This window comes from Linepithema humile, chromosome 7, assembly GCF_040581485.1.
Source record: "Linepithema humile isolate Giens D197 chromosome 7, Lhum_UNIL_v1.0, whole genome shotgun sequence".
Classification (NCBI taxonomy): Eukaryota; Metazoa; Arthropoda; class Insecta; order Hymenoptera; family Formicidae; genus Linepithema; species Linepithema humile.
In genome coordinates, this window is record NC_090134.1 from 2,827,597 (window position 1) to 2,849,694 (window position 22,098).

A 22,098-nucleotide genomic window follows, 5' to 3' on the forward strand; every position below is an offset into this window, starting at 1 on the left:
ACGTCGCGCATCGCGCATCGCGCATCACCCCGTTGTCTTACAACCGGCCCCAAATCCGCCGCTGCATCGCGCAGCCCACAACTCACAATGTGTTTCAACACAAAATTTTATATGTATATATATAATTATAAAAAATATATACATTTAAATAAATTGAAATCAGATTAGATCAAGAAACGCGATAGTGTCTCGTGCCAAGTTACATATGTATAACAATATAATAAAAAAGCATTGCATAACTGTTTCAGAAGACTAGAATCTTTTTTTGCCTAACTTTTATCGTCATCTTTTCAATTTTTATCATTATCGTTATTGCAAGCGTCTGTAAGTTTCGTTAACAATACAGTCATAGTTATGTCATTAGTACAGTCCTAGACCGTGATTCTTATCATTGACACAGTATTCATTATCTACTCTTTATACTTCTTTTCATTTGTTGCTTTACTTTTCTCAAATATCTTGAAATTTTTACTAAGTAAATAACTGAAGTTGTATCTCCTAGAGAATAACTTTTTTATGAAAAAATGTATACTCGGTATTATTTAGTTCAAACTTACGAAAAGAAAGTTTCAAATGTCTTGCATATTATCTTTTTTCATTTCATATTTCGGAATTTCGAACGAGAAAATTACGAGACCGTGAAACTAGATATTTAACATTTAAAACATGCAAAATATGAAAAACAGTTCCGCGATTATGATACCATAAATTCACGTGAATATTTTCATATTTTATCTTCCTATTTCTAGAGAGAAGAATTATGTAATCGTTAATATGCAATATGCTTGTTAATTATTATGCAAAGCAAGCATAATATTATGCATGTGAATCATTTCAATAATTATTTTTATTGTACTATTTATTTAGGTTTTTTTCCCTTTTTCCGTACAAAAATAAATCGAAATAAAGTTAAATTAAACAAGCAAGCGTAAATCGTAAAAATCCAACGAGCTTATCTCTGTTTTAACAGGTAAAAGTTATAAAATGCGTTCGTAGGAGTTTGCGACAAAAAAAAGTGATAGCGGGATAATTCAAACAAGGAATATAATCAAGCAAAAAGATAAGCCGCTTTGAAACGATATAATCTAAACGACTATCGGGGAATTTCTTCGCGAGAAGAACGCCGCGGGCAAACGAAACGCATTTCCCGTTTTCGAGCACGTGCTAATTGGATACCTTTGTTGTTCGCCAATAGCGCATATGGCACGGATGTTTTTATTCATGCGAAAGATGGTAATACTGCATACGCGCAAGGTACACACGAGTTGTGCTCGAACAAGTGATGCGAATTAATTATCTACCGCGACACGATTTAGACCTCTCTGCAAATGGTATTCAGCTAGTTATGTAATAACAATTTTTCATTACATTCTCAGCTTATTATACATTAATAATTAATATCATATCAGCAATGAATATTATATCGGACAGTTAATAATTAATGAATTGTTATTATAATGAAGTCTATTATATGAGAAATAATCAATATCGCATGGAGTTCGTCAGTGGCAGTCATGAGAAATTAATCAATCGGTATATTGCTGTAATTTTAATGTCTATTGTTACATATATATATATATATATATATATATATATATATATATAATACATATTATAAAAAATATTGAAATAAAAAATGACACATTGTTAAAAAATTTTGAAATAAAAGACAAAAATGTATTCGATATTATAAGCATAAATATTCTATAATAACTTTTGTGTTAACTTGTGTGTGATTATTAATTTTATTCGAGAAATATAGAACAAGACTTGCATAATTTTCAAAATTTATCAGAAAATTGAGAAACATTTTTCAGACTCAAACAAATGTTCTTTTTGTTTAATTTAAACATTGAATGAGAGAAGTGCTAGAAATGTCAATTTTACTACTTTTATCTGAAAACGATGTGCAAAGGACAGAATAACACAAATATAAAATGGGTTGTACTTCGACACGAAATTTTAAACTCCTGAAATTCAAAGGTTGATCCGAAAGAGAAGTAGTGCTAAAAGCACGCGCACATTTGCCCGGAGCCTGTTAATTATGCGCTCTTTACTTTCTCGCGGCAATTGGAGAGCTGCCACGGCGAGCGTCGCAGGCGACAGAAAGTTCAGACGAAGAATCGCGAGACAGAGGCCAACTTCCGAGTCCTCTCCAATTACCCTGTGCCGACCAGTGGCAGACTTAGCAAATTCGAGAAAGAGAGAAAGAAAGAAAAGGGGAGCAAGAGCAAAAGCGCCTGAAGGTAAAAAATCGATAGTTATAAAACGTTTTTAACTATTTTAAATGCAAGATAATCTCGTATAAATAGTTTCTAATTTTTATAATAAATAATAAATAGAAAATATACAAAATAAGTATATTCTATAATAATTGTAATAATGATTATTATGAATAGCGCAAAATTATGTAAAAGTAAACTAAATTCAAATAAGATATTTATACAACAATGGCATTTTTTATAATAATTATTATTTTAAGAATAACTGCAACCTTTGTATGTAGGGCAATCTTTTTATAAATTAATACTTTTCTAATAATTCTTTTTCTTTTTTCATCTCAATGCTTAAGGTTTTGTGAAAAATATGTCACTACATCCGACTCCGATGCACTCATTCTGTCCTCTTGTCCGTTTTTTACCGATATTCTGCCGGTTTAAATCTACGGGAAATCTAGGAAATACGTATCGTGAAATCAATCACAACAAATCGGTAAATACCTTTTTACATACGGATTAATATTTTCACGCACTGCTTCTTTCCTCGCTGTAACATATTTTGTTGTGTGATTTAAGCAAAAAAAAATTATTCGTGTAGTTAGAAACAAACAATTTAAATAATATTTTGTAATGTAAAACATGTGAGAAAACTACACAGATTCTATTACAAATGTTTATTTTCTTGAACAAAGTTTAGGAAACAATTTTACTTTATTAACGTCTGTTCAAAATTTTAAAGTAAAAAAAAGGTAATAAACAAACGAATAATCGTATGATGCACGTTTAATGCAGATAATTTAATTGGAAATGAAATAACCGCGAAATGACAGTAAGTCTCTTTTGTTCTCTGGTGAAAATTACGTAAAATATACTCGGTTACCGCTTATTTAGTATTAATATCCCCATTATTCTCTAACAATACCATGAAAATTTCGTTTCTGTTCTCTGTTCACTCTTTTGGAATATTCGTGCCGAATGTACGATCAACGTGCGGCCGATAAATCACAATTACGTATAAAGAGCAAGGTCTATCTCATCAACGTCAAAATGATTTATCGATCCGGTGTATCCTTTTTCGGCAAAGTAGTCCGCGCAGAAATTTACTTCCACACAGAGAAACATATGATCCCGTTGCAAATTTATAATCTGACATTTGCATACCGGCATTTTTCTCCACAGTAACGAATGCACTTTTTGCACCTGCGTAAAACCACAAGGACGCGGTAAAATCGAAATATCGTTGCCGGATTACGTTCCGCTTGTGGTCGTCGTATTTCAACCGCGGACCACTCGTTCCTATCGGAAAATCCAGCTCCAAGTAATATGCCGTCCGAAATTAAAAATGTATTGCTTGATATAAGAAGCGTACACATATTTTAATTAATTCATAGCGATGATTGAAATTTCAGCTTATTTTTATTCACGCGAATGTTTTATTTATGAGCGTTTATTAAAAACTGAAGCGCGGAGATATAATGGAACGCGCATGGATAAACGCTTAAGCCGGACGTTATCAGCGATTCTGTTTGTCTTGTGTATTAGGCTACAAAATTATTAACACGAAATTATATTAGAAAGTGCTTTATTATATTCTATACGCGAAATAAATCCCCGCGACCTGCGAATAAGCGCTTCAAAGAAAATGTAATTTTATTTAAAAGCTAGAGACAAGATATATTTCATTACTTTAATGCAACTTCACATTCCAGTTGTTCGCAAGTGTATTAAATAAAAGTGTATTTTAGTTGTCCAGAAATACAGCTTCCAACAAAATCCGAAAGAAAAAAAAAGCAAGAAATGAACCAAGAACGTGAAATCAACCATGATATTTCACGTATATGTACGTACAGAAAGTATTCGCGAAATCTCGTTTTACCGTCGTTCGTACGATTCGTGAGATTCCATCAAAGGGACTTCATTATTTTCTCGGTGCCAACGGAGGATTTTAGAAAAGCCAATGACACGAAATTCTTTACCGTCCTGAGTCTTATTTAATCGAAATCAGTGCGTTACAAACCGGTCATTCAGACAGCACATTGCTCGTGACAAGCGTCGTCGGCAACGTTTTCCTGGCACGGTCGCTTCCGCGACACAAAACAGGACCTATCCAATGCGGACCATATGCTCGAAAGGGACTGGGTGAGTGAGTGAGGGAATTTATCTTGACTTGAGTCGAGTCTCTTCAAGCGCTCAGCAAAAATATACGGGGATATAAATGCCCCATTATAAATATTTAACAGCAGGGATGTTGGATGTTGATTAATTCGGTCGATTAATTAAATGTCGGTTTTCTTTTTACTTAATTACAATTTTCGAACATCGATAAACGATTAATAATTGCAAATAAAAATAGCAAGACTATATGCTTCAACTTTGAATATTTATTAATATTTTATGGCAGGTTTTAAAATTTTGTTAAATTTTAACAGAATTTTAATTTAATTTAATTTTAATTCAATTTGCTGTTTACATTGTGAGATGCTTTTTAGCAATTAGGACATAAATATTGCTAATGCAACGCAGAACACTATTATAATGCTTATTTATTAAATAACGGTAAGCTAAGCGAAGCACTATCAGAGGCATTCGCCATCGTACCGCAATGAACCACTGACTTATTATTCAGCGCTTATCGAACAGGCTTGCGGTCGTCATAGAAACGTGACGGTAACAACGGTAATGTGAAGCGTATGGTGCGAGCTTGAAGCATTTTCGATTTCGATTGCAAGCAAGGTATGCTCAGCTTCATTTTAGGAAAATTTGATAGGAGGGATAGGATGAAACTTGGCATATCGTCGCGATACATAGCGTCAGATATGAAATGGCATTCAGCGTGTGATAACGAACGCGAACATCAGCGTGATGTCGCAATTGATGAAGGCACTAATTGTTCATTGCGGCGTTCGGTGAAATATATAGGGTGTTTCAGAACTGCCATTTTATGAATTGAGCAATTGAAAAAATTGAGAAATATAAATAAGAGCTAGTAAAAATTAAATAATTATTTTAAAAGCTACTTGGAATAATTCCTTCAAAATTGATCAAACGCCAGAGATTGGAGAGTTGAGAAGAACAGCGATCTTTAGCTTAACAGCGATCGTAAGCATTTCTGTAATGATCTGTATGTTGGATAGAATATGCAGTGCACAGCTGAGGACGCGCTCTTTTAAAAGATTGTTTTGCAATCCTGTTAGCTTAACGACACTGTTACTTGCAAATTTTCGGCGCGTGATTAGGAGCGAGAGCATTCTGGCCAAGTTCAATAACGATGGGCCATAATCAGTGTCGAAATCCAGCCGAAGCGAAAGCGAGAATATTGCAATAGCCAAAGTTTCATTAATTGCTAAAGTTTTGGTAAGCCGATTATGAAGAACAATACACCGTGCATGGATATTAAGTTGGTATCGTTGAATAGCCGCGACAGCTAGTTAGAACATTCTTTTTAAAAAATAACAACGAATAATTTATGAACACGTCGTAAAGAATAATATGTGACATTTTGCATTAAATCAAACAGTGACTGATTATTTTTTTACTATATCATTGAATTTATTAATAAAACGATGACATAACTGATCATCAATCAATTAAACGACATTAAAATCAATCATTAATCATAACATCATTTGTTTTCGATTTGCAACCATTGTCATCGGTCATTAGAAATATCGGACAATCGCCGTGAAATCAACGAGCTTCTCGCGCAAGGATGCTTCTATAACATCCGGATTGTATTTTATATAACTTTGAACAAAACTCCTGACCCAGAAAAAAGTTATCCCTTTGCCCGCGCTGGCTTATAACGACCTATGAGCTCGGTCGAGTGAAATTCTGTTGTCAGAAATTATTGCCTGCAATTTTATTATCGGGAAATCTAATTAAACTGAATTCCAAACTTTTACGCCTCGTAATCTCGCGTCTTCTTGCAAATGCTGATGCGCGACGCAGCGCACAGTGTCGCCCGATCGATATAGGTGCGTTGCCTGTGGCCCCGTTCGTCGTTACTCTATTATATCATCGCGTGCATAATAGCGGTAACATTTTCCTGAGTGACGTAAATCCTTGTTAAATTAAAAGGAATTTCGAAAAGAGCAAAACACGTAGAAATTATATCGCGCGAATGATGACATACCGATTAAATAAGACATAAATTTTGAAACTTGAAAATGCACGCTGATTGTACTGTAATGTCTCGGACCATATTCGCTTCGCCTGGAATGACTACTACTATTTCGGTTCCGGCTGCAAGCTACATGCCGAAATCGGAATAAATCCGAAACTCGGCGAATTATCGCTACGTCGCGAAGCGAAACGGAAATCTGATAGACGCGCATTGCCGCCGCGTGCGTATCCACCGTGTAACGCGATCTTCCAATAAGCGGAATATCGCAGTCTCTGTTATGTACTCTTGTAACAATTCGTAGCGCGCAGAGCTCGGCCGTGCGAATAATCACTCTTACGAGCATTCATCAATGCGTCGGAGTTATTTTCGATCGCGAATTGAAACGAGAATCTTGGAGTTACACGTAACTCTACCTCGTAGAGACGCCTGTAATCTTTAACGTCGTACATACTCTTGCTACAAGACAGCAAGATTTTCATCGTAGAATCTATTTGACTTAGCTTATTCTTTGTATACCATTTTCCTTTCCTATACTTTATATACTTTTTCATTAGTTGTTCTCTCTTGCATTGTTAAAAAAATAGCGACACTTTTATATCGAGATCTTTATCTATAAATATATCAACATAAAACCATCGTGATATTGAACGCATTAATAAGAGCCTTTACTCATAAACAGCTCTTTTAAAGCTTTCCAGCTATTACACGGCTTTTAATGATTCCTATAACCGAGCGAGGGAAACTGAAGTTCGAATAACAAATGCCGATAAGCGTGATGAAAACGAAGTCTGGTTAAAGCAAAATCAAATAAAAAGTTGAAACGCCACGGATTGGAGGGGGGATACTCGCAGTCAACGAAACTCCTCTAAGAGCCGACGAAAGCAGCATCGATTCGTCGAAAGCTCTCGATGGATATGCTAACGAGTGAACGAGCGAGCGGGGACTCGTAGAAGCAAAAGTTCGACGAGCTTGACTCGCTTCACAGTACCTCGGATCATCGAGAAAGAATGGAGTTTGCGGAGACGCAATTACTTTACGGAAAATGTTTACCGTGAGTCAAGAAGTGACGCCGATATGTGGCCGCGTAAGACGAGATAATATCTCGTCTGGAAATTGACGATGTCATATATTAAGAATAAACACTGCCTAGATAAACCAGCTGATGTTTGAAGAAGCAAAACTCTAAACAAATATTTAGAAGCTAATTTCGTAATCTCACCTCAAGCGTATTTAGACTTCAAAGACGAAGATATTCTAGATTGAAAAAGAGTGATTCGTATTTCTATACCACGACTCTGTTCCAATTTATACATAATGCTTCTGTTTATTTCAATATAAATTTTTATAATTAATTTTAATAAGTTTACAATACAATATAATTATTTTCATAATGTTAAAAGCTTCAAATTTTAATAAGTTTACAATACAATCATTTTCATAACGTTAAAAACTTGAAATTTTTTAATAATGAAAATTTTATCAAATTTAATATAACTTGAAAATTATTATGTGCCAAAATTTGAAGTATATTTTTGTATATAAAAATTATGTATGCTATTTTTTAATATAATGTATAAGTAATAATCGATTATCAAGTGAGATATTCACTTGGCGAGTACATTTTGCAAACTATTAGTTTTTCCACATTAGCTATTCTTTTACGTACACCAATCTAATAGTGCAAATTTACGAATCTATAATATTGGGTTGATTTTAAGATCTTTTATTACAGCCGAGTGCTCTCGCTTTCTCTTTACGGTGTTTACTCCTTGTATCTATTATTCTTCCCTTCGTACCCTGCCCCTGTTCCGATTTCGATTAAGTTCCAGGCTTTGAGCGAGGTCAGGGTTGAACACAAAGACGTACATGTCCAGAATAAATTTCGACTTCTACGTGGGAAAGTCTCTTACTTTACGATGCACTTATTTTCGAAATGGTTCGTTGAATTGCAACTCAAATGGACTCTCAAATGGAATTGAAGAGTTTTCCGTGAATCTCGATCGAAGAGAATGGAGATCAAATAACGGTCAAGTACTAAATATAATATTCTAAATTGCAACAAGAAACATTCTCAATATCGTGGTTGCAGAAGTACCGATGAAATAATTCAAATTAATCGAAATACTTTTATAAACGATATAAAACGATTGTAGGACTTGAAATAATTTACTCCGCTGTATTAATACTTTAATATTACTTTCGTAATAAAATTTATTACACAGCGACAAAACTTTATATAAACTCAGAATATTGTGCTTTAAATTTATCTATTATTTGATGCCCAATTTTTAATTTTATTCGTTTAATCCCCTACACGAATACTGGGAAAAGCAAAACAGTATTAAAACAGTTATATCTAAAAAAATATTGGTAAAACTACAAAAAGTATAAAACAAAGTCATTACAATTTGCGACGCAGATAAATTTCATTATTCAGTATTTTACGAATTTTCTATTTATTTAGCAGTTCGATCAATTGTTCAAATTTTTTTAACGCACCGTATTCTTATACTGTAAAATATGTTATATTATTTCAATATATTTCGGTTCTCATAATCCACAATATTCTTTCTTTCGGTTACAGAGATTCGATTTTATTTCGCACTTCTAGTGCTTCATCTCCGAGAACCGTGATTCGTTCCATTTATTGTCGAAGATATTATATTTCGCTGGCCAGTTTTTGTTCAAATTGGTACCATTCTATTCCAGGCGAGTTCTCAGAAGAATTTTACTTTCATGCGGTTCACGCGTATGCTTCGTGCATTCATGTGTATTTACAAGCGAGTTTTGTCGTTGCAGCATTACGTAAATTGTTATTTCTACGAAGGGTTTCGAACTCTGACTGTCATTTGCAAGTAGAAACTGTTTATTTATAGTAAACAAGTAGCAGCAAATAACAGAAGCGTAAACTATATGTATAAGGTTCAGAAGCTTTGATTTAAAGCGAATGCACTAAATCCAAACAGTTTCATAAATAATAACCGGGATATATTATATAGAGAGTAATGACAAGTGAAGCATATATATATATTTAGATTTCCCTCAAAGATGAATGAAACAAGTCTTCCGAATAGTAACAAATATTTTTGAAGAGGTCACAAATATACATTATTTATTTAAAATAAAATACCGTATTTAAATAATCACATTTATATTGAATATTGAATAAGATATATAATAATAATAAATGCAAATGTTTTTAAATTAAAATATTAGCTAGCTCTAATCCCGCTGCAGCCACATTGACGACGAAATGAATGAAAGGGGCTTTTGTCTTTTTTTTTTAATCTCTCGTTTCATTTCTCATCCTTCTGCCTACAAAGCTTTAATTGTGTTCGCACGACTGAAACGAGTATATATTTCATGTTAACTTTATTTGGCAAAATTACCACAGATGATTTTTCATTTTGATTTATTCAATTTTATGCTAAGAGAATAGCTTGAATATTGTATGAGTTGTTTCTACATGGTTATAAATAATTCAAAAAGTCGTTTGGATCTTCCTTTAACAGAACCTTGACATCGTATCATTTATTGCTAAAATTTGAAAAAAATAGCAGAAAATACAATATCAATGAAATGTTAATAAAAAAGATTTTTATTTTGACCGTGAATATTTTATTATTCATTAAACGGGTCTATTAGAGAACATTTTGTATAGATCACGGTTTTTGTCCCTGTGACACATAAATCACAGAGCCACGAACTCTGTACATGTTAAGGGTGCGAGATTTTACATTGTTAATTAAGTCCGGCCTATACGTAGTCACGCTCTGACTTGCGATTTATGTGCTACAAGCCGAAATGTATCGGAATTCCCGTATATTCGGAAAGCTCGAAGCGTGAAGCAGAGATGTAAAAGCATGAGTGTAGGTATTTCATAAAAAAATCAGCATATCTAGAATAAGCACCGTCAGCCTTTTCCTTTTATGTATAAAATATATAAAAATCGTAAAGTATGCCACAAAAAATTTTATGTCAGGATCTCGTTTGAATTTTTACGCTGATTGTTAGAAATACAATACAGTACAAGAACAGGACTAAAATAGTACTAGAGTCTGACGTAACTGTTTTTTTGATCGATCTGATGCTAATCTCTTGAGCATAAAAATCGTGACTATGATAGATTAGCATAGAAATAGTACAGAATCGTGTAGCGATAAATAACTTGAATTTCAAATGTAAAGATGTCATAATAAAGTTAGAATTATGAGGCATAAAAATCAATGACACTCCGACTTTTGTGTCAAGACGAGCATAATGTAAGATATGTTCGTCGCCTAGCCGTATTTCGTGTCAGATTGAATCATCGAATTGATCACACGATATCTTAAACGATTTACAGACACATTTTTTACTATCATCTATACGTATATCCTGTCGGCATAATTTATCTCGCAACTGCGAAATTCCTCTTTGTATCCTCTTTAGAGTGTTTGATTAATAGCGGTACTTTGCGAAAATCACATTTAAATTTCTTAAAAGTTTTTTAAAAGAATTAAATAAAAATATATGAAGAATTTTATAATTTTGAAAAACAATTTTGTGTGAAGATAAACTTAAAAAGCGGTAAGTAAAAAATAAAGGTTTAATTGATGTACCTCATATATTCGATGCGCTCTTTTACGAGAAACTAATTATTCTTTTCGCTGGTTTCGCCATTGGTTTACTTAAATTTTACTTTAACCGACTACTTTTCTCTAAAAGTACCACCACAGAAAGTCAATTAAGGTAAGATTAACTGGATGTTGGTGAATCGTAAATTTCTTATTTTTCCAGATCTTGTCTTTAGTTCTATATATTCCGCGTTTTAATAACGATAAATTGATCGTAAACTCGGTAAAGTGTCAAGATCAAACGAGAATAAAAATGACTTTTACTTCAACCTTAATAGCGACGTTAATTAAAAATCGGGGAAGTCATAAAATCCCGGTAAGTTATTAAAATCTTTGAGCTTCTAATCTTTCTCTTGGTTTTTTTCTGTAGAAAAAAAATTTTCTTATTTTCTCGGGTTTTCTAGAAAAAAGATCACTAAATTAATATACAGAATAACCTTTTGCTTACGCACGGACGAATTATCTCGTGTCCTAATTTTGTCTTCTCACTGTGGACGGGATATCTCGTGCTTTTTCCGCGAGCAAAACTACGTTTTGAAATATTTCGTGTACCAAAGAAATAATACAAAAGAAATATATCATAAACAAAAGATGTTATCGTTTTGAAACATTTCACATACAAAAAAAATATTAAAAATTTGGTTTTAGAAAAACTAAAAAAATAGTCTCCTAAAAGACACGTACTCGTTCTAGAAAAAGAAAAATTAATACGCGCTTATTTCTATAAGTATATCACAAAAATTTTCTAAAATTGTAGCAAAATTTCCGGTCTTTTATCTCTCGAAATATGTAGTAACAAACTAAAAATCAACCGACGTTTCTCTCTTGTATATCGGCCAGTAATCCGTTTAGAAACGGTATGATCGAACGGTTATCGGGCGCGCAAGAGCGCTACTACTAACTCCTCCTTCCGACATTACGGACAAATCAATCCTTCGTCGAACGTTCCGCGCTGCTGCTGGCGCGTACGAACCGGAGAGAAACGAGAATGAATATCGACGAGTCCGCGTGCTACGGAAATTGCGCGACGAAAAAGGAAACCGATGAATGAACGAACCAGCGCGACAACGATGAGGAGGCGTATGCATCTGAAGACTATCAGCGAGCGATGATGCGAAAGGGAGAAAGAAAGAAGATAGGGAGAGAAGAGTGAGAAAGAGAGAGAGAGAGAGAGAGAGAGAGAGGGAGAGAGAGAGAGAGAGATGAAAATTCTCGCGAGTTATTCGGACGTGAGGGATATGACGTTGCGATAGGCGCATGAATTTCATTTTCCGCCTTGCGACCTTTTAGCTTATGTGTGTCGAGGCGTGTACTTATATGCATATACGTTGCACGCGAGGGAAACGGGCAGCCAAGGCAAGAGTAAAACGCGATATATCACGATATTCTTTTTCCGCACGCCGCGCATTGCACGTTCATATATATATGTCTGCATCAATCAGACTTGAACATACATTTGGAAATTATTAAAAGAAAAAAAAAAAAAAAAAATAAAAAATGCGATAGCATCTTGCATCAAGTGTATAGTACATAGTATAGGTACGTGCTCGTTTAAATATGAAGAATTTTTCGAAAGGAAATTTTAAAAGATAAATAATTAGATAATTATAATGATAGGCGACATACGGAAAATGCAACGTGCATTCACATTAAAAAAAAAAAAGAAAAAATGCCGTCTCAAACAATTTTTATTCTGAATATTTTATTTAAGATTTTTTAATCGGAATAAATGTAAAATTGCGCAACAAACAGTACATACAAATCCAGTTCAGATGAATGTACCTATGTGAATCTGATACTTAAACTTGAAAAATAATAAACTCGTAAAAAAATATACAACATGAAATCAGAGATATTACGATATTTTTTCGCTTAAATTGTTTACGCACACTTCCATATATGTCCAAATTAATTAGACGGTTGAATATACATACAAAAATAATATGAGAAAATAAATCGATTACTTAACCAAATCGAATATTTCTTTTCGGAAAACCCATTCTCTAAATCTAATACGAAAACATTGCAAGATTTTTGCGAAGATTAACAACATTTATCTAGGAAATTTTCAGTCGCATAAAAGTAAAACCGCGCAAAAATACAGCGGTAAATCACGAAATGAGTGCAGACAATTACGTGCATCTGACATTAAAACAATTTAATTATGTGCAATCCAATATACTAGGGCATTGTCTCACTCGTTGTATGTTGCACATTTGCATATGTCTGCATTAATTAGAGAACCACATATTATTCAAAAATAATATGAGAAAATAATGTCGAGCCCTCGATTAACGAGTGAAAATGTTTTCGAGCAAAAGATACGCAAAACCAGTGAAATTTTCAGAAATTTCATGAAAAAATCTCTATTTCAAATATTTATCTACGGGATTTTTGATCAAGCCAAAAAACAAAGAATTAAATGATAAATCAAAGGATTGGTGTACCTATGTGAGTCTGGCTTTAAAGAGACGTCATATGAAATCAGATGGTGTTTTTTCGCCAATTGTACGTTGCGCATTTGCATACGTCCGCATTAATTACACAGCTGAATACGTATGCGTAAATTATGAGAGAATAAACCTGTTCTCCAATTCACACGGAGGTTTTTTCGAATAAAAATGATAAAAGATTGCGCATTTTTTCTCTCTTTCTCTCGAGAATTTATGCGGCAACCTTTATTTTATTTCCTCAAGAATTTCAATCCTAATTATTTTTTTCAATCCGGTTTTTTCTTTGATTAATTTGAAAAGAAAAAGAACGTCGACCAATTAAAACAACTTTGTCTTCTCAATACTCAATACCACCGCAACCATCTCTTTGTCTAAACAACCTCCAATTCGCTTGGCAACATTTGTGGTTGAAAGGACATCCTGTTGCTCCAGGACACCCTGTATGCGGGTGGTAGTTGTACACATGACACATACAACCAACTGCATTAATTCGTCCGGTACACACGTACTAAATGCGCCGTTCCGCTAGCTACGTTTACTCGACTCGCGCTCATTCGGTGCATCTGCAACGGACGAATTGCATGCACTCGATTGTACACGCGCGCTGGTGTTCACAGCGGCGTAAATCGATGCATCAACGCGACGCCGACACGTCTCACAAAATAAAAGCACTCATTGAGCTCTCACAGTCATTAGCGTGTTGAGTGTTATGGATCTGAGTGCTACCTTACGTGATGAATAGGGTCACCGAGATATTTTGAGTCGAGCAAAGCCGGCCACGTAACTTCCTTAAGAGATATTGAGAACAGTAGTGATACGATTAGGCAGACTTGTAGAATACTACAGACCTGTTATATGCATATTATTATAATAGAGTTCACCGCAACACATTACGCACTATAATGAAATAATAAGATTGTTTTAATATTATTTCATAAATTAAAAAAAAAAAATACCTTTCTAACCGAGCGTTACTTTTATTTAAAATAATATTATAATTGCATGATTTCACACATGAAGCAATGCTTATCAGCATACTTCACAATAAAACTAGGATAAAAAAAAGAAAGAAAAATTGTAACTTTAGTCGCGATCAATAGCGCAATACTCTTCGGCTAAAGAAGGCTAAAGAAGGCTTGAAGGGAGATCATGGCGCAGGAGGAATAGGTCATTTTGTATCTAGTAAGACTACTTGGAGAACTAGAGCTCGTGCTGAAAGCGATAAAGAAGGCGCAAGAGTTTCTAGCTTGGCTGGAGAATCGCGAGAGAGGATTGCACTCTCTTTCCTTCTCGCTTCGCCGCTAGATTTTCCTCTCACGTTGCCTCTCGTTTCCGATCCTCTCACTTGCGTTGTCGTATCCCTTCGATCACCCGTGGGAATACATCTCCTGGCAGATTTTTCCTCTCGTCGCAGGAAAAGGCAACGGATAGATACAACCGCAAACGTGCTATTGTGGACATCGTATCTGCCGAATGTCGACGATGTACGGACGGGCGTGACAAGTGATATCGGACGATTCGAAAAGTACGGTTATAAAAAGAGATACGAGGACACGTGCGGTGGCTAAATCATATGATTGGAAGCAAATATTGGAAATATATCCACGTCAAGTTATGATTACACATCTAATTACAAATAAAAGTTTCTAAAATTCTTAGCGGTTTATATTTAATTGCTATATGCAAACAAATTAAACGAAGCAAAATACACATTTGCAAAATTATAATAAAAAAAATTATATCATAATTTCTTTCTCTTTTGTTGATAAGACAAGTAATATCAAAACTTGTATTTTTTCAAATATATATAATATCTAAATGTTCTTTATATTTGATATAAGAATTTTTCATATTCTAGCACATTTCCTCATTTCTTTCTATAATATTATAAAGAACAGAAGTGAGAAAAAATGTAAAAAAATCTGGGTTAATTTTGTAACTGAGTGTAAAGTCACGATCGATAGACTGAAATACATGATCGATACACCGATCGCGGATTACGCGCGAGAGCAGGAAGCTATCCGCTTCCGGAAACAGGCATTTGCACTTAGGCCTCTCTTGCGGTTCTTCCGTCTCTTTAGCCTCGTTGTATTGCGTCGCGTTACATTGTACGTCGTAAACGTCATTCACGAAACCCCATCTGATGGCAAACGAATGGTGTATGCATACCGATCCAAACAACAGAGAAATTCCTAAAAGATCGGTATGGGCAAAGGCAATACAAACAGCGATGCCACCACACGGTATCAAATAGAAAGCGATACCCATTTGCTATTCAATACAGATGCAGGCAATCCATTGAGATAGGCTTGCTTCCATAAACATTAGTCAGAGTTAATGGATTAGCTGATAAAAGCAAGATCCTTTGTCAATTTTTTTTACAAAAAATTAGAAGATTAGTTAAACTTAAAATTTAACTACCATTGAATTTATTTAATTAAGCCCCTTAATTTTTATAAGAAAAATTGAAATGCTATCTAAATGCATTACAGTCGGATGATTCATATGTCGAAATGTAATTAAAAGTTCTCCAAATATAAAATAAAATGGTAAAAAATATTAATTTTTCGATTTCTAATTGATTTGATTTCTATTGATTTTTGAATATTTCTATTGATTTTTGAATATTTCTATTGATTTTCTTGAACGCAAAGCAAACACGATCGAAAATTCTTTTCTACATTTTCAATTTGGATCAAAAACATGAAAAAATATCATTTTTTCATGTAGAAACTTCTTAATTGTACATGTGCCGTAATTGTGATAGATATACAGACGTCACTCGTACACGTGTAAGCGGCAACGTTAAAGCTTCAAAGAGTTAAAGCTATTGAAGATTACCGCGGACGTGTCCAGCAATGAAATTAGCATACGATCGAATCAGCAGCGCGCTGTCGTCGTTGGCTGATTGTGAGAGCGCAATAGGGGCGTATACGCCTTTGATGTTTAGCGCTGACGTTTAGCGCATACCGAGGCGAATGCGAAAACGATACTCGCGTGACGCTCGGAATCACATCCGCCCATCAATAAGCGACTGCTATAGGCATTTCTATGCATTATGGAATTTCCACGTCTACGCAGGGAGCGGATATAAATATCTAGATAGAATGCTACGATAATACTATAAGCCTACTAGCGAGAAGCACTGGCGGAGGCAAATATCATTAAAATTCACCATCACGTTTCATACTTATTTATTCATTCAAACTTTCTGTCGATTATGCCGAGCTCGCAATTTTATAAAACATTTTATAAGTCGATTAAAAAAATATGTATCTCTTTGAAAAATAAATGCATTAATAAAATTTATTAAATTACTAATTAATTAAATGAGAACTAAATTATTTTATTTTCACCGGATGATATAATTAACTGAAATTGGTGAGAATTATTATATCAACTCGCGTTGCAATTTTTTAATTTATTGTAATATCTTTCGCGTTTAATATTGTTGATTCAATAAAATTCATAATTAAAATATATTTCTATAAAAAGATTACAATCGCGCGCGCGCTTTTAAATTTAAAATTTTTAATTAGTATTATTAAATAGTTAATTTCATGTTTGAAAATATTGAAGCTTGAAAAAATAATGATTAAAATTTTATCTATAAAAAAATTTGTATACTAAAAGTAAGATTTTAGTCGTTAACAGGTTGAGCAAATGCAGTTTCGAGTATTCAGAAATTTGCATCTTTCTTGTAAGCCGACGCGACTGCGATAAAAGGCGGTATATGTCTTACGATTGCAACTGCAATTGTCCGTTTCTAACGTGCTAATGGATGCATTCCATCATGGTTGAACATGGGTCAAAATTACACCCATGGAACTTAACTAACTTGAAATTCGCTGACCGTGGAATAAACCGCTCATGAATTCTGACGTACAATGTTAAGATATTAGTTGGAATTATCATGCTTATATTTACTAGACTATTATTTATTAGCCATTATTTATATTAACGTAATTACCGTTAATAAGTGCTCATTTGCAGAGTCGACAATAAACTGCAGTTCTTTGAACTCTTCAGTTTTTAAATAAATACATTAGATATTGCTTCTAATTATCATTGGTGATAGTATATTGAGAAAAAATAATAGTTTGTATGTCTAGTAATTTAAATTAACAATAAAAATCAAAAAAGTTATATTAATAAAAAAAAATATATATATACATATAACTGAGTATGTTAGTTTTATCGATATTTATAATAATTGCATTAAAATAATACAGAGCTAAATTATAATAATTATAATTTTGTTAATTTTAACATTTGCTTCAAACTTCCTTGAACTTTTTTCACAATGTATCACAATAATTTAACAGTGCATCATTGTTTCATTATTGTTCTACACACATATACATTATCGCTTAAAAGCGAACATGTAGTAAACGAACAAACAACACCGAATGTGAATAAAACATTCATTTCGCGTTTGGTTTCATTTGCTTGTTAGCTGGTGCGCCAAAGAAAATTTCAAATAAACTTGATTTCACCGTTGCTTACTCGTTCGCTCGGCGCGTACACCCATTTTGATACCCGCATATTACAGAATTAGTATACATGTTGGTCAGCGCGATTTACTCCTCGATGCTCACTGTTTTCACGAGAAAGATCAACAAGAGAATGTTCTATACGCATCGAGTAGATTCTACCAGAGAACATTTCCCTTAATTAAGGAGCAATATCGAATATAGGTAGTATCAGCATTATTATCGTGGTTCTTGATATTCGTGATTTCCCATAAATGCATTCGAGCGAGGGCAGTCATTCGGAAGAGGAGATTGAAAGGAAAATCGGAGGTCGTTCATACAAATCCGCCTCCGCGTTATCGAGAAGAGAAATGACAAGAGGAGAGAGATGACAAGTGTCATTAAAAACGTATTTGCTTATCTCGTAGATGTATTGACGATCTTACACGATCATTACGATTCTATGTTTTTTTTTTTTATGGCAATAGAAGTCCTAGAGTTCTATCATATCTCGTTTTACGTTACATTTACTTAACAATGCATGTTAGATAAATAGATTAATGGCAGTAAATAATAAGTAATAAATAAATAAATAGTAAAATAGTAATCTCTCTCTTTTTAAAGGATATTTAGTTTTTCAAGAATATTTAAAATATACAATTTGTATATTATACCTATATAAAAATTATTAACATAAATATTTATTTCTTTTTATATTTTGTCATTTTTTAAAATAAAACTATATTAATAATTTTTTATATCGTTAATATAAATTAACGCAAAATCCCGTCCTCCCATCATCAGTAATGCTAGGATTACACAGTATGAGAATAAAGTAATATCCTGTTAGAGGAACATCCGCTAATTCCTACTAATAGACTCAATCCTGTACACCAAAATTCCATGGCGGTTAACCCCTCGGCTATATACATCTAATGCCTAAAGGCAAAGCAGTGGTTACGCCAGGTGCATCCTTTGACTACGTAACTATGAAGATGCTAGTAGTAGCTATATTCAGATCTGCATCCAATCTCAGTGTGCCCTCGTGTCGTAAGAGCTAAAGATAGAATGAGATAGTAAGTTCGCTTCCATCCGGCTTGAATGCGTTTGATCGAAATGCCATGCGAAACTTAAAAGTGTCAGAGAAGTTAGATACTTTGGATACGGATCTCATCGATAAAGTGCCGATACCGACATTTTATAAATGTATGATCAAAGAGTGCATCATGTGCAGTTCCTAAGAGATTTTCTACATCTACAAACGTATATTTGCGATTCGATGTAAATAAGAGCGTTTTACGCGTCGTTTTCTTTTTTAATATTTCATATAAATTCCAGTAAAAGTATTTTTAAATAAAAGTATTATAAATCTTTCTATATTATGTCCGTGATTTAAGTCTTCTTTTGTAACTCGTATTATTAACTTTTAAATATTATCTAAAAGTATTATATAAAAGTTATAGATAAGATTAAAAATACAGAAAATATATATGAAGGTATATAAAAGTATCCAAAGAAGTTAAGCCGCAAATAATGCGTTCTACAAATATAATATACTAATGATTTCTCTCTTAAACAAGCATATATCTTTGCGGTTTGTTTGGTCAAGCAATATGGAATAATATGGTCCACACTAATACACGAAACATATCCAAATCTCGTTTAAGCGCACTAACAAAACAAATGGGACGCGAGATACGTACAATTTACGGCGACGATGCATGGTGTCTCTATATACGCAACACGAATAAATCCGCTAATTAATACCATGTCGTTAATTGCGATAGTCCGCGGGGAAACGTAGAATGCTCTCATGCCGCGAGAGACACGTCGATTAATATCGATTACATTCGTATCCATTACGACACGTGGCCGATTCGATACCGTAAAATCGTACGAGGCGATAACGAGATCTAATTCTGTCGCGCACTGCATAATGAATAGCGAGTATAACGAGCAATGACTGCTGTCACCTGTCGCCTCTCTGAGAACATATCGTGTTTTCTCACCGATATAGATATGAACACAATTAAATTGCACAGTGATACTTAATTATTTTTGCAATTATCCTAGTTATTAATTAATAATAATTAGGTATGTAATAAATAAATACTTAATGACAATAATTAAAATAATTAAAATAATGAGTAATTAGATATTTATCAGGTTTCGAACTAAACTGCTATGTGTATTAAATATGCCTACTAATGAATAAAAGATTCATAGGCATAACCAAAATAATTGTGTATTTAATGGCTGCAAATTATTATCTATTATTTTGATATATTAGTACGCAAATTTGCGCAATTAAAAATGTTTTCATCAGCAATTTATGCCCCGTGGAATCGCAATTGAAACAGATACACACGAGATGCAGTGTACAAAACTTAAATGTGAATTTTTTAACTGTGTAAAAGCTGAAAACTAGACCTATCAAAAAATAATTTCAAGCTTTTTTTTAATAAATATCTCAATTTTTATATAGGTGCAAATTTTTAAAATCAGCTACATGATCGAATAATGAAATACTGTTAAAGATTTTTCTTGTACTTGAAGCGTGCTTTCTCTTTCATGACACGCAATTTATCATATATAATGCAGAATTCGAACAGAGATTTATCAAAGGCGCGATAAAGCGTGAAAGTTTAATAATAGAAACTTTCCACAATCCATTAAAATTAAAAAGCTTGATAACTTTTAACGAGGGAGAATTCACTGCAATGGAATTTTAATGCAAAGTACAATGTTGAAAAATTAATAGATTGACGGGTATAGCTCAAATAAAGCATTATTCAATTAGTTTATTTCAGTATAAACCACTTGTTAATTGATTTTAATTAATGACTGGCTCAACGTGTTAAGCCCCTTGTGATTTTAAGAAAAAAAGTACATAAAATTAATATCATACTGTTTACAATTTTTAATAAGTTTTTTTTAATTTACTAAATTAAAAAATCGTAAAATATCTTCAGTTTCATAAAATTATGCAAACATTCGCATTTCACTGTGAACATATGCGCTGTCTACACTAGCATATTTATAATCGCGCTTCTGTCTGTATGGCAAGTCATTAAATCGAACTTGCAGTGTATATTGCACATTCCGTTGCATTCAGAGACTCAGTTTACTTTCTCAGCATATTATTCTTTCTCAATTATTACGGAAGAAAACGTAGATGCAAAAAATCGCGAACGCGATCGGAATAATCGTACTCGCGGTATTTCATTACGGGTCAATTATGACAGTAATGTGAGATGTTAAATTTCTCTTCGTTTTTCTGCTTGCTTCTCGTGCCAGTCGCTTTTACCCCGTTCCCCTCTCTCTTTCTCTACTGAGTATTAACCCGGTAGCCTACTTCTTGACGCCAACAGCCCGCAGGCTTTCGAAAATACTTCGTGCGGTTGTTTCCGACACGGCCGCTTTGACGCGAAATGCCGAAAGATAACGATGATAACTATTTTAAAATAATTTTGCTATAAAATAATTTTGACCACCAGATATTTGCACAAAATTGTTACATGGGGGGTATAAAGGCGTAGATTCCAAAAGTTTGCACGCATTCCCACGAATCAAAGTAAACCAAAATAAATCCACAGAAAATTGCTATTTGCTTACCACGTCGGCAGCGTTGCCGGAGCCCTCCCTCATGCCATCCCTGTCCGTGTATCCACCTGAAAAATGATAATTTATTTATAAATGTTATTTCTCGGTGTACACTTGAGAAAGTTTTTAAATATTTAATTTCACGCCAATTTCTTTTAATTAATTGTGGAAATTTCTTTTAATTAATTAAATTTGTATCTTTTTGTAGTATGCGGCATTTAATATGCGGTATTTAAAAATCTTATATTTTAGTAAATCTGCGTTTCAGATTTACTGAATTAACTTTAAATCGATGCGAAACCGACAAGGCACGAATTGGTACGGATTCAGAGCTCTAAAGAATAAAATAAAAAGATTGCAGAAAGATGAAGAAAATACGGCTGAGGACAGAAAAGGCTTGTTATCAGTCGGCTCGTGTACGACACAAATTGTCTGCATTTGGTCAAGTTGCCAGAATAGGCAATAAGCGACAATCGGAAGAGTTGCTGATTGGAATCGTGAAACGATCGATTCTGAGCGTAAAAACTTTTCCATCAGGTTTCTGCTGTAAATCACCTACCAACAACCACTGAAACGGAAAATTCCGTTCGTGCGTTTCATACAACATCTTTC

General features: G+C 33.7%; 1 protein-coding gene across 4 annotated transcripts in view; it reads right to left on the reverse strand.

Annotated features, from left to right (window-relative positions):
- The window catches only part of ASPP (Ankyrin-repeat, SH3-domain, and Proline-rich-region containing Protein), a 62,640-nt gene that overhangs the window by 28,875 nt on the left and 11,667 nt on the right, over positions 1-22,098 (reverse strand). For all 4 annotated transcript variants that reach the window (XM_067358862.1, XM_012377882.2, XM_012377885.2 and 1 more), the window contains one exon: positions 21,499-21,554. In XM_067358862.1, coding sequence (XP_067214963.1) covers positions 21,499-21,531 — 33 coding nt within the window. In that variant the 5' untranslated portion in view covers positions 21,532-21,554. The remainder of the gene's footprint in view (positions 1-21,498; positions 21,555-22,098) is intronic.